The sequence below is a fragment of the Polypterus senegalus genome, chromosome 5 (assembly GCF_016835505.1).
Source record: "Polypterus senegalus isolate Bchr_013 chromosome 5, ASM1683550v1, whole genome shotgun sequence".
Taxonomy (NCBI): domain Eukaryota; kingdom Metazoa; phylum Chordata; class Cladistia; order Polypteriformes; family Polypteridae; genus Polypterus; species Polypterus senegalus.
Window position 1 is genome coordinate 137,818,507 of NC_053158.1, and position 14,479 is coordinate 137,832,985.

General features: G+C 34.5%; 1 protein-coding gene across 1 annotated transcript in view; it reads left to right on the forward strand.

Moving 5' to 3' along the window:
- Positions 1 to 14,479, forward strand: part of gli3 (GLI family zinc finger 3) — a 309,890-nt gene that overhangs the window by 203,850 nt on the left and 91,561 nt on the right. Inside the window, exon 5 of the mRNA XM_039753392.1 lies at positions 10,893 to 11,098. Coding sequence (XP_039609326.1) covers positions 10,893 to 11,098 — 206 coding nt within the window. The remainder of the gene's footprint in view (positions 1 to 10,892; positions 11,099 to 14,479) is intronic.

Consider the following 14,479-nt stretch of genomic DNA (forward strand, 5'->3'; position numbering starts at 1 on the left):
CTAGGGAAACTTATGACCATGACCACACATTAGGTTAAGAGAAAATCCTTGGACCATTTTAATTAGAATGTACAGTTTTGCCCTAAGGGGTATTTTTGAGTCTTGTTAGAATAAGAATTATCCACAGGCAATGTTCTTAAGCCATTTATTTCCAGTTAATTGGGAACCGGTAGCTTCCTGACTAACTAACCACAAAAGTGGATATAACTGGCTGGGCTTCAGCAATGACACCAGTGGACACAGAGTGCACTAAACTCTCAAAAACTATAGATAAAATAATAATGGAAAAATCATTAATTAGTGGAATAAAGATTTTCATATCTAACCATCCACTGACTTTTAAACACAGTATGTTGAATGTAGACCAAGGCACTGCAGGGACATACCACTTTAGGAACCTATATTTAATTCCTAGCCAAACCTCTTATCTGCATCAAGTTTGCATGTATTTCTAATGTTTATTTGAGTATTTTGTCATGTACACTGCTTAACTCTTTCTAAACTGTCCTGAAACAAATGAGTGTGTGGCAATGTACCATGCAATAAACTGGAATTTCATTTTGAATTAATTTATTTTTTACCCCTGCTGTAAATAGGTCTGCAATGGGGAATGTGGGTTCATAAAATGGGTGCGTGACTGGAAGCAGTATTAAAAGTGAGTGAACATTAAACTGTTAATTAGGTCACCATTTTCACAATATTCAGGGTTACAAGCCAGACGACAGAGGGTTGGATACAGTTCAAGTTGGAACACTTATGTTAAAGGGGATTAAGTTTCTGGAGGCTGATGTGACATAGTGGTTAAGGATTTGGACTGGCAGAAAACATTCAGAGTATGTTTAAGTGTAGGAGGCAGTATTGTCACTAAAGAATTTACAATATACAGTATGAAATAAAGATTTTAATATATGTTAGAATGTTTTAAAAGCTTATTTATAAAGAAAAGTAAGTGCACAAAAATGTAAAAAAAATCTAACTTATCCAATGCATAGCTTACTTTACATAAAGCTGAGGTTTTAGTGGTAAAATATTGTAGGCTAATAGTCTATAATGTAGAATGAACTACCATAGTTGTGCTGTAATTCTGGCTAGAATGTTTGCACAAAATTCATTATGTAAGTAGAGCAAAATCTACTTGAGTGATTTTCTCTTAACACAATAGGAATTCAGCATTTCACAATGTTAATAATGGTGTGAAGTTTCATTCAGTTATTCGTGTTTGAGTTATACACAAATTTGAATCCTGACTCAGAGATTTAATTCCAAAATTCATATTCATTGATGCCAAAAATATGTAAATCCATAGAATATACAAAGGCGGAATTTTATCCCTATTACAACACTTTCCCTGTGTATTTATCTCTCATGCAGTATATGTAAGAAAAATAAAAGAAATTCCATTAAAATCAGGTATGTTTGATTTCTTTGAGCAAAGGTGTACATTTTCAGAAATTGGATACATTGTTATTAATTGAAATTCAGTTTTAGCTCATGGGATTATTAAAAGACAACTGAAATGTTAAAGCTTTTTATATTTAAAAGTAATAACAACTGTTATTGATGTATCCTTTGGTACTTTATCAGAATGCAAAAAAAGGTAAAATAATGGTTATTAGTCACATCATTCTTCATTTACTTCTGGTATAATTATTTCCAAGATGACCCAAAAAATTAAAGTGTGCATTGCTGATTCTATTTGCCAGATCATGCAGCCTGAAAAAATAAATAAATAAAACAGAGTTTGAAAAGGAGAAGTGATACAGTTTGAAGAAGTAAGAATTTAAATAAAAAGTTTGTTTTAACACTAGAATCATTGGAGCCTACAAAAATAGTTGTAATGTTGGGCCACCTTAAATTCTTTCACACCTCTTCATCAGCGTCTTTGTTTCGTTAATGAGTCAGTCAGCCTGCTATCCTATCCCTCCCACTGACACAGTTGTTCTCCCAGTTCAAGTCTGTTTATCTGGATGTGAGGTGTCTGGAATTGTATAGAGTAAATAATATATCATTATTTGCTGATTGACACATTTGCAAAACCAAGAAGCTGATGTGGAGGTGTGAAGGAATTCTGATTTTTTTCATAGGCTTCAGGGATTCTAGCATTAAATCCTGAGACTGAGGAATCTTTTAAGCCGTTTTTGAAATTAGACACAATATGCCACTGTACATTCCTATTCTGGTCCTTTAGCCCTTGTTATAAGGATTTCATCCTAATTAGTAGGTTTTCAATCTCATAATTATGTGCCAATTGATTAGAAGCCAATTCTAGGCCTGCACCCAGTCATTGAGCTTCATATGCAGATGATACAAAACATAACTTTAATCTGATAGCCCTATAATATGATCCCCTGATTGTTTATTATTTAGCATCTGAATGATGCTTAGAAATAATAGGTGAGGTTTAGCGTAATGTGGCTTGAATCTAGTTTGTTTTATATTTGTCACTTTTCAAGAACTATTGTAAATTATAGTATATACATTTTATAAATGCTACCATTACTGTATGTTTAAAATCTATATCATTAATTTATTCCTGTTACTCAGTTACTTACTGCAGAGTCATGAAGGGCCAGAGTTTGACTTGACAGCATTGAGCACACTAGCTCATCACAAAGCACATTCATTCATTCTCACTCATACAGAGGGAATTGAAAGTAACTAGTCAGCTTACCATGTTTTTGGAACATGGTAACAAAATGGAGAACCTGGAGAAAACCCACAAGGCCAAAGGAAGAACATGTTTTAAAGTTTAGTGTCCAGACTAGGGTTTGACCTCAACGCCTCTGAGTTATGAGGCTGCTTGATAACAACTGGTCCAGCATACTTCCTGAGTTCAGTGAAAAACAGTTTAGTGATTTATAAAACATTTTTCGACTAATTGCTTTAGCAATATAAAAGTACTCCCTAAAAGACTTTGGTTTCCAAATCATTTTAAATGTACAATCAGAATTATTATATTGTTTATCCTATAAAGTTCTTTGCTTACCAAAATAAAGTTTGTCACATTAATAAATAGTAGAAGTCATTTCCTAATTTTCATTTTTAAGCAAGTGGTGTTGTGAATTAGAAGTACTGTATTGATGCAATGTGTTCTCACATAAACTGTTAAGCTGTATTTTTTTAATATGACAGTTTTGAAACTTTAAAATACTGGATATCAAGTATTATTCTCTTAGAAAATAACTTCGATTTCCATGTTTCATAAGTATATACAGTAATGAACAGAATCACTCTTTGTATTAGATTTCTCTACACTAACAAATCCTGTTGTATTTGTATAATACTGCACATCCAGCACACTCAAATATTGACAGTAGTGGAAGTATGCACCCCAGCATGAATGAACATGGCACAAACTACAAATAATGTCATCCACAAAGAATATGATTGATATGTTTTTTGGACTTCCAATGTAATTTTCTTTATATTATAGTAGTTAGTAATACCATAAAAATAAAAATTTTGATCATCCTTTCTGAGCCAAATAGTGTTGAACTCTACTGATATGTGATTATACGATTTTTTAATTGTATATTGTATTTGTCTAAAACGTAATATTTTGAGGTATACAAAAGTTTAATTTTAAGCATAGGCGTTTTGAATTGTTTGTAGAAATCGCTATCTTTATTGCTGACTTGGCATTCTTTTGGCCAATGGCCAGATTATCCACGGAATAGTAAGTGCTTATGGGTTGGATCTAAAAGTGACCATTGGCCATAAAGCCAAAGAACTTGAAATTAATACAAGATGCCAACAAAGGCTTAATGGGCAGGATGAAGAGAAGCCAGGGAGAGCAGAAAGAAGATGTTGGTAGTGAGAAGGCTATGTGTTATGTTTGTTAGGGACTGGGTATAAAGGGTATAAATGGGAATCAATAACCTGCTAAACAATCCCACAGAGTTAGTACCTTTATTACTTTTGGGTTTTTTTTTGTTTGTTTTTTTTTTGTTGTTTTACATACTCTCTTAATAATACAGTACAGTACAGTATATATGTTGCAGTTATTAAGCCGCCTTTCCTTTGTGCCAAATCTCATTGGTGTCTTTCTGGGTTTTGGGATAGTTTGAGAAAGCCCCCAAAAGGCCACAATACATGTTTGAGGCTTTACTTATCTAAATGGTATGTGTAATAAATAATCTCTGAAAATTGATTTAATCTGTCTAAAACTATCTACAACTGACTAAAGGTACAGGTATAGTCTATAATGTTTTTGATAAACTGTTTACTGATTTATTAGCAACTCGACCATGGTTAGTGTTTGCCTTGTATTCATTTCTGCAAGTATATGAGGGGTTTCCTTACAACTGTAAATGAACAAAATTATTTTAAGAAAATTTATATTTTGTATATTATATTTATGTTATAAATATAGTATTATTCATATCTATTTATATAAATTGGTGTTTGTACACGCTTTATGCTAAATGGAAAATCCATTTAATTCCAAATAGCCCAGATATTTTGCCAAGAGATGGGCTAACTGGTTAGGAAAGTAGTATCTTTAAAATAGAATGGACTCCTTGCATTGTATCTACTTTTATTATCTTCTTTCCCAGTTACTCTGGCTCATTGCAAAATGTCTGCACTAATTGCAATGAGACTGCTGCCTCGCAGTAAGGAGACCTGGGTTCGCTTCCTGGTGTGTGGAGTTTGCATGTTCTCCCTGTGTCTGCGTGGGTTTCTTCCGGGTGCTCCAGTTTCCTCCCACAGTCCAAAGACATGCAGGTTAGGTGCATTGGTGATCCTAAATTGCCCTGTGTGTGATTGGTGTGGGTGTGTGTGCCCTGTGGCGGGCTGGCGCTCTGCCCATGGATGTGTTCCTGCCTTGCACCCTGTGTTGGCTGGGATTGGCCCCAGCAGACCCCCGTGACCCTGTGTTAGGATAAAGCGAAATGGAGGATGACTGACTATGATATAGGTACATACCTACATAAATGCACGCAGCTCTATCATATCCACATAGCAAATACTTTGACTAATTGGAATAATGAGAAATAATAAGAGTTGCTCTCTTCTTTCCTTGTCAGTGACACTTTTTGTCCATTTTTGAGCATTTCAGTTCATTCTTACACATTTAGCTGCAACAAAGTACTTTCATTGTACTTACTTGAAGTTCTCCACCTCTTAGATTTCCTGCCAACAATATTCAGCCATGCCATTTTTATATAAGATGTGTTTAACAAACCACACAGGATTTCAGTTCCTAAATTCAGCAGCACACAAATGATATGATTGCTTTGCAGATACATTGAATGTACTTTTTACATGTAGAAAAATAAATAGACAACCGCTCAGACAAAAGTCCCTATTTCTTATTTGTTGGTATTCAGGGAAACTCAGTTTTTATTATCATTAGCCAATGTTGACACATTGGGGCTGTTCCATGAAAGCCTGTAAATATATAAGAAGGTGCTAGAGTGACAAAGATTAATCACCATGCTTATTCTCCATCCATTTGTATTACCAGAGACCGCTAACAGTTTTAGGATTCCACCATTTTCTCTCTCCAGAGGACTTAACCTAACACAGGAGAGTCCCTAGGTGTCTTTCCATTTAAAGAAATGCACAAAATGCAAAAAAGTGTAGTATTCATAGCGTTAATGCCAGATATTTATAGCTAAATAGTTAAATTATATTTTAGTCTACTATATTACCTAATAAGGGAATAGTACCAACTGAAAGTTTGGTACCTGGTTTTCACCTAGTGCTACTAGGATAGGACCCCCATAATCTTGTGCTAGATAAAGAGAGTTATAGGGTATTATGTTAGCAGCCCCTGAGAGTTTGGTGTCTCTTAGGCAAACGTGCATTAAAGATTTAGAGACAATAGTTTACATCAAAGAGAAAATATTTGTGGAAGCAGTTGCATGTCTTAAGCCTTCTTTTTAAACATACTGTAAAAAATCTCTTGTGTACTGTTTAAACTGACTTTCATATCCATAGTTTGTGTCAATGCATTAGTTTGACGTTATTTTCATCCATTGTATATCTGTCATAACCTCCTTAACTTTCTTTTGGCTTTTACATGATTTAATTATTTTTTATTCATAATATTTCAACATGCTTTGTAAGTAGGTTTTAGTTATAGCTTATATGGAAATCTTAAAAAAAATAAGATGAACTGGCTGATTCACTGATAAGTGTTACTGTCTTGTATGTTTAAATGAGCTTTGAAATTAGTTATAGTACCACCAAATTCTATTTATTTTGCCCACTTATATTTAAAAACAAATAAACAAAAATATGTGGCCTTGTGTTAAATCCCTCTTTGTAATGGGTATGCAATAGTTTAAACACAGAGTAATTACAGATGCACCAAGTAACATGTTTTTTAGTGTAGGAAGAATGCTTAACATTTTTGAGCAAGACTGCCTTTACAGAAGAGTAAAGTATATTTGGTGACTATGAATAGAGGATTTTAAACTCATTTAAATTAAAGAGCAGATTTCAGAAGTAGTAAATATCTGTGGCGCCAAACCAGACTATATTGTAGCAGTAAATTGCTTCCATATGCTAAGATAAGAAAAATGGAATTTCATTTGACAAATAGACGCATAGCAGAAAAAAAATACATAGACAAAAAAACACTACTTTAGAGCTACAGTATTGCTTTATGATGAGCTGCTTTATTCACAAGTTTTGGGGTTAATATGATTCTAGCTGATACTTTACCATTGTTGGTTATCTATCCATCTATTTTTGATATCCAGTTTGTGTATTACTATAGAATGTGGCATAAAACAATAAAAACAAAGATGATCAGCAGTTTAATGATCATATATATGATTATACTCACTTAAATCTGGCCAAGACAGTCTCCAGTCAATTGTGCAAGTAAAAATTTGGAACGGAGTCAACGTATACATGGAGAAAAAACATTCTGACATGAGCAAAATGTGAAAGCTCCATATCAGTAGTGACTGGCCTGTGAATTTAATCTGAGTCTCTGGCACTGAGTGGCAATTACTCTATCTACTATACCACTCTACTATCCATCATTGTTGATGGTGAAAATCATTTGGGCCCTTCAAGAAACTAAAAGGTGGAGTGAATCAGCCATTTCCTTAGAAAGATTCAGTAAACACAGATTGGTACTGAATATACAGACATTTTTCTTGAAATACTGGATAAAATCATTAAGTATATACTACATCTCAAAACAAGCATAGAACATGATTTTGAAAAACAGGTAATGCTGAATACATACATGTGTTGTTTTAATATGAGAAACTTCATAGCCTTCAGAATCTGTGACTATATATTCAGTAATGATGCAGTTGAAAACTGGATTAAAATAGTAGTTTTTGCCCGGTCCTATTTTAGTAGAAAAATTAAAGACAAAGTATAATGGATATTAAATAAAAGAAACTAATGTACAGTTGATAATGTCACACCAATGACATACTCTTTTTGTTTCCAATCTGTTTTTGTCAGGTACACTGGCTTGTTGAAACTTGTGGTTTGATATTCTGCTTCTGTTGGCTTTGCTACCATTGTGTGAGTTGCTACCAAGAACTTTAAATGGGCCACATACGTGACACTTTGCACCAAAGAAGAATTGACTAGTGCTGAATGATATCCACTTGGTATGGATACAATGCCTCATGTCACCAAAATGTATATACATGTAAATAGAAGTAATGATAGTAGTATTAGTTTTAGTAGTAGTAGTAGTCATTGTAGTACTAGTAGTAGTAATAATATTGTCACATTTATAGAGTACAATGAAATTCTTATGCATGTCCAACCAGAATGCAATATGCCACGCTGCCACTCTCCAAAAAAAGAATATTAAAATTCAGAGCTCTGGTTTATTTAATAGAAAACACAAACCACCTGATGCACCCCTTCTGTTTCTGTTTGTTCATGTCCTGAAAACTTGTGGAAAAACACTAAGAATAATTTCAGTACAGTTAACTGTGTGAAATAGTTGTTTTGTTCAACATATTAGTGTCACATGAATGCTGCTTTCAATACATACATTTTTGCTAATATATAGATACAGGACTAAATGCACAGACATACCTTTGTTTGAAATCTCATAATGATACATGGAAAACAATGGAATGAATCACAGTGTTGATAATGTCTGCATGGGTTCTGATTGGCTGAGTTGTTTATGAGGAGCACATTTCTTTTGGTTCATATGCCAAAGTGATTGTAACCAAGGATGGACTAAGGCAAAGGAGAAGACAAAAAATTTTTGATTAAAACAAGTGTAAAAAATGCATTTTATAATGGTGCAAAAATGTGCATGAATTTGCCAGAGCAGATTTAAAAGCAATAAATACATATTTAACATCCAACACACAGTAAAAGCAAGAACAGTTAATCTCCCAGGAGCAGTAAAACAATCACTCCATACAACTGTGCAGGTAAGGGGTTTCCCAAGAAGCACATCAGTAACTCCTTACCATGCTCAGCTACAGGGTTCCCCACTTCCCTTAGTCCATAGGGTAATCATCTGGCAAAAGACCTTAGTAAACTTACCTTCCATTTGTTTAGTGTACAGTTGTACCAGCAATGATTTCCACTCTTCCCAGATAATCATCCACACCTGTGAACCATCCACTGATGTCTACTCAACTTTTACTCCAGGCATCTCCTCACCGTATAGCAGCACTAGTGCCCACTAATACAACATCCAAAGCTTGGGATGGCCATTATCATCGGCTGTGGCTGAGAAGCAAGAAAAACCTAGGCCCATTGTTGTAACTGAATGAAGATTTTAAATGAAATCATTTTAAAACTAGAAGAGGCTGTCAATTTGCATGTTGCTGGATACCTAGATTTTTAATCATTCAAAGGTGTTTAAGTGGGGCCAGTGCAGTTGTACATGGAAGCCTCTTTCAATTCGTAAGTGACATAAAAAAACCCTTTGTAGATCAGTACATATTCTCAGCCATATGTAAAATTGAACTTTGTGTCAAAGGTCCCCTTTGGAGAGCAGAACGTGCTTACAGTTGTATGAGAATTGAAAGGATGGAGTTCACCCTTAGAGAGCGGAGTGCACATGCAGCTGTATGTGAAATTGAAGAGTGGGGTTTCCCATTTAGATATCGAAGCATGTTCACAACTGTATGTGTAATTGAAATACAGTATATGTTGACACATAACAGTGACACCTTTGGGGGAGAGGGGGTTTGGATTAACTTTGGCACTTCTAAGTCATAGTGCCCTTAGGCCATTGTCTACTCATCCTATACCCGGACCAGTGTTTAGGTGACTAACACAGCCATATAAGTGTGAAAGTGTACTGAGAAGACTATATTGAAAAGTTGTTAATTTAAAACATCTCTAATATAAATGGAAATACTTGGTAAAAAAAAAGAGCCCTCATTGAATTCTAATGTGGTACACCGTTCTTTCCTGTTGATCAAAATGAAGCATTCTGGCATTAAATAAATTTGGACATAAATGAAAAGTAAGTTTCTGATGATAAACAAGAAACACTTCATTACACACACAGAGCAGTTATGTTGTTTTAACCTGGAACTCCTTTCATTATTTTAAAATGTCTATGTGAAATGCTGAAACAGTTTTATTTTTTACCCAACACAATACATCAGATTAACTCAATGATCTGTCATTTGCAACTGCTCTGTTTTTTTTTAATATATATAAGCAGCATTCAGTTACTGTATTTTTATTACATATTAACATTAATAAAAAACAATAGTATTCATAGTAATAATAATCCATCTGTAACTCAATCCATATTCTAAACATGCTTTCTCCATTATTTGGTCACTGGGAGCTAGAGTCTATCCCAATAGCATATTAATAATAATTATAATAAATAAAGACACACATATTAGGTTAATTAGTCTCATTTGAGTGAACGTATTGGTGATTTTGTGAGTTCAGGATTGTGTAGACCTTGTACCTAGAGCTGTTGCCCACCTTGAAGTAGGTATCCTAAATGAAATGAGATAAAATATGTCATGAACTTTTCTTTTTTTTCAGCTTTTAACACTGTCATTTTTAGAAGCTGTTGCCTGTGGGTAAAAATAAAAATTCAGTACTGCAGTCATTTATGTATATTTTATAGCAGGGGCCAAGGCAAAACTGTCAATTTATAAATGTCACAAGCACATTCGTGCAGTTTATTCAGTATACCTTGAGAAAAAAAAGTACACCTAAATGTGCGGCTCTCATGGTTTTAAAATGTGTGTTTTAATTCCAGTGATTGATTCAATATCAGTCTTAGGCACTGATCCATTCCTAAAATTTCCAATTAACAAACTTTTACTGACCACTAAACTCTAATGATCTCAAGAAATTGTTATTGGTTTTGCTCTGCTATGCACTTTTAATGTATTCAATATATATTTTGTTTCTTTAATATAAATGTTGACATGTATTATTTGTGGTGTTTCATCTTTGACTTGCCAGTGAGGTAATTACAATTTCATCAAAATAAATTCATTTTTGAAGAAGAGAACTTGGAAGAACAGTTTTTAACATTTTGACCTAATTCAGTCACAAGGGCAGCACATTAGAGGAGTGATTTTTGGATAACAATGTTACTGGGAATTCTGTGGTGCCTTAATGAAAACATGCTGCAAAAGTTTTTTTTTGGTTGAAAGAACAAAAACAAATCAGAGAAAATAAATTATATTTAATATTGCCTTTTCTTTTTGAATTACTGAAAGAAAAGATTTTAGTATGTTAAATTAAGTTGTCAAAGTACAGTATTTACTTACAAATGTCTCTTTGCTATATTGCCAAAGCCTTTCATTTTTGAACTTAACAATTAAAACAGGGCTGACTGAAGTTGCTAAAATGAAATGTTGATGTTTTTAAATTGTAGACAGTATCATATTTACAATAACTGTCTGCCTGGCCTTGAGGATATGAACGTTAACTTGTCCTCTGATGTTTTTTTGCAGGCCTCCTGGTCTCTCTGGCAGTTCAGCTTTCTCAGACATCTCTTTAATTAGAATTTCCCCGCACAGAAACCCTTCTGCTGCTGCTGAGTCTCCTTTCAACCCCCCTCACCCCTATATTAACCCCTACATGGATTACATCAGGTCTCTGCACAGCAGCCCCTCTTTATCAATGATTTCAGCTGCCAGAGGACTCAGCCCAACTGATGGTAAGTGTAGCTTTTTTTTATTGTTGTTTGAGATCTCATATAGAATTTCAAAGAATGTTTGGTGGTTCTTTTCACATTTAAGAAATGCTACTTTGGGAACTTTTTTGGTAATTCCAATTTCAGTAGCTGTAGTATTACTTCACAGAAACTGTAGATGTGGAGTGTGCTTAACGTTCTACCTTGTCCATATCCCTCTTGTCGAAAGTGGTTAAGCCTATGAAGGCAGCAGGCAGCCTCATTTATAAAGCCTGATGTGGATTTGAGCATGAAAATATGAGGATGCAAAAAAAATTGTAAAATGCGCCAAAAAAAGGTCAGATGTGTAAAACCTGGCAAAACACAATCACCTTGTAAATATGCATATGTGAATGCACCTTGAATGCCACTCGCAAATATCCATATACAGTATATGAAGCATGCTAATCAGTCTCATACATATGCAGTCATGATGCTGCCAAACTTCACTGGCTGCTAGTGCAGCCTTTCACCTAATGTGACAAGGCGCCACCACCTGCATTTAAGAGTATCAGGCTGTGCTCCGCAACTGACAACGCAAGCTCTTATGCAGCATTATAGTGCATTATAGTCCTCTGTGCTGTGGGGGCCCAGGAAATGTATAATGTGCCAGCAGCTAAACGAGTAGCCACTATCACTTGGCACATGTAATGTTGTGATTGCTGTTACAATGAATAGTACAGGCCATATTAAAAATTGTGGTTTTCGCCAGTTATATTACCAAACATGTTACTGTTATGTCTGCCAAAACTACTTTTCCTCAAAGTAAATGAATCACTGACTGACCCAAGCTACTGAGGCATGTTGTTTGCCAGCCACACGGATTACGGATGACTTGTGCATTAATGGAATGTAACTACTTATGGTTAATAAAAGAAGTTTTATTCTCACTAGGTGCCCTTATAGCAATATGATTGCATTAATTTGCTCCAGATTTTGTTAGGAGAATAGAACAGTGCTGCAAACATGTTATGTTTTGTGTTTGTCCACCCACACTATATAGATGGTAGATGCAGTGCCTCACCATTTCGTTAATGGCATGATGGAATGAAGTTTTACTGAGATATTACTGACCTATAGGGCAGTTCACTGTGAAGTGACAACAGGTGGGTGATATAAACTGACAAAAATCTAAAAATGTTCTTCAGTGCAAATATGTAGCATTTGACCTCTTAAAAAAGAACCAAAATATACTTTGTTTATCATATTCATTGGTTTTGAGGTATGATTGTCACATCAGTGCTCAGGGATATGAATTATATATGTGAGTCATCATTTAGTCAGTTTGACTGCATTTCCCTGCTTGATCAAGGATGTTCTAATTTCCTAGTTTCGCCGAAATTTTGCATACACATTGGTCAGAGTTGCCATAAACATATGCACATTCTCCCATCAAGTTTTCTTTTTTAAATCCTGGTGTTTGAATGGGAAGTTGCATACACAAATTTCAAGTCTGTTTTTGTGTATACTCATGCCTTATAAATGAGCCCCCTGATCTCCCCTTGTAAGTCCATGAGTCTGTTGAAGAACCAGATTGGTGTTTTAGGGGGTGTGTAGTGATGTACAAGTTGCTGATTTAAACAATAAAAGCATGATTACAGGGTTGTTTTTGCTCCTGTTAAGAGTCATGTATATGTGTTTGTATCTGAGAAATATTTTTTTCTTTTTACATTTTACATTTATCTAAATCTAATGATTCCATCTGATTTTCTGTTTATGGGTGGCAAATATTGATTTGAGTTTAATGGGTTAAAAAAGTGATTTTGACATTTTTGTGAAGAATCCAATGGTTTAGGGTCTCTGCAGCAGGAGGTATTCACTGAATTTTAAATAGTTTATTTCAGTGGCAAGACTTGGCTTTTACCCCAGTTGAATAAAGTAGGGATTTATTTCATTTCTGCTTTTTATGGCATTTTTGTAGGCAGTGTATACCATTGTTTCCCTTTTTAAAGAAAGGTACTTACGTTAACTTTAGTTTTCTTGTTTCCTAAGCTTCAGTAAGCTTAAAATAAAATACATTTAAGTAGCCTTTTCAGTGAAATGGTGGATTTAAACAGTAATTTTACACTGGTATGTTTTCACTTAACATGTGAAGTATATCATGCAATGTTGATTTTTAGTACCATAGCAGTCTGGTGACATGGTCATTACCAAAGCTGCTTGTCAGCTCCAGAGTCCTAGATTTGTATTCTGATCAAGGCATTGTCCTTATGGGGTCTCTGTGTCATCTCCACGTATGCACATATTTTTTTCTCTGCTTACTGAAGTTTTCCTCCCACATCTAAAAAGAATTATCCATGAATAAGTGAGTGTATCCTGTGATGGACTAGCACCCAGCCCAAGGTTGATTCCTGCCTCGCATACTGATTTGCCTGTGGATATTCAGGGTCCAGAAACCTTAATTGGATTGAGTGTTTTAGCAATAAATGGATATTTATGTTAGCTTATATATTCCAAGCGAGTGTTACTTGATTTAATCCTCATCTTGTGTCTTTCTTTAGTTTATTCTCAGTTTTGTTAACTTTATCCCTGCCTTCCCTTCTTTTTTTTTCTTTCAATTTATATTTGTTATCATTATGTTTCACCTGGTAACCACAGTCTCTACTTTTAGTTTGCTCTGGTTTCATTTTTTTCCTGTCTGAAATTTAAAATCAATCCAATTACGCAGGTTTTAAACCATGTTAGGACTCTAGCATCCACAATGCAAAGCTGACAAAATTGTGGAGGAAATTTTTGAATATACTCCATTAAGCAGTTTCACAGCAATTCATAAGGCATTTCTGAGGCCATTTTCCACAGTTTAGAAAAAGGAAATAGTAGAACAGAGCACTATACCCATTTAATGATAACGTAGAAACAATTAAATGTGTTTCTCCTGTGTTAAGTGGAACTTAGCAAAATCCATTTGGTACAGAAATTGATTTGTCTTTACGATTTGATTTTACGGTGATGCTGTCAATTTTGCTTTAGGCCATTTTAGTGTTAGCATGCCACTTTATGCTTCCTTCTTAATAATATATTAATGATGAGATATTCTCAATTAGGTTAAAGTAATATGTTGCGAAATCACAATAACAGATATTGTGGAGTTTTGAAGTTCATATATTTTACCTTCGGTGAGTGTATTACAGAGTGTTGAAGTTTGCAAGTAGCCACTGTAGCCAAACCAACTGGTATGATATGCTCATTGTGCCTTGTTCAAGGAGGACTTTGGTAGACACATTTTAAACTTGATATATTTTGTTATGTCTTCAAGTAAACACACTATTGAACAGACAAGTGTGATAATTCAGATAAAGCTAATTAAATTGTGACAGAGTATTTCTGATTTTTAGACAGAAAAGCATGGGTGAATTTTGGTTGTCT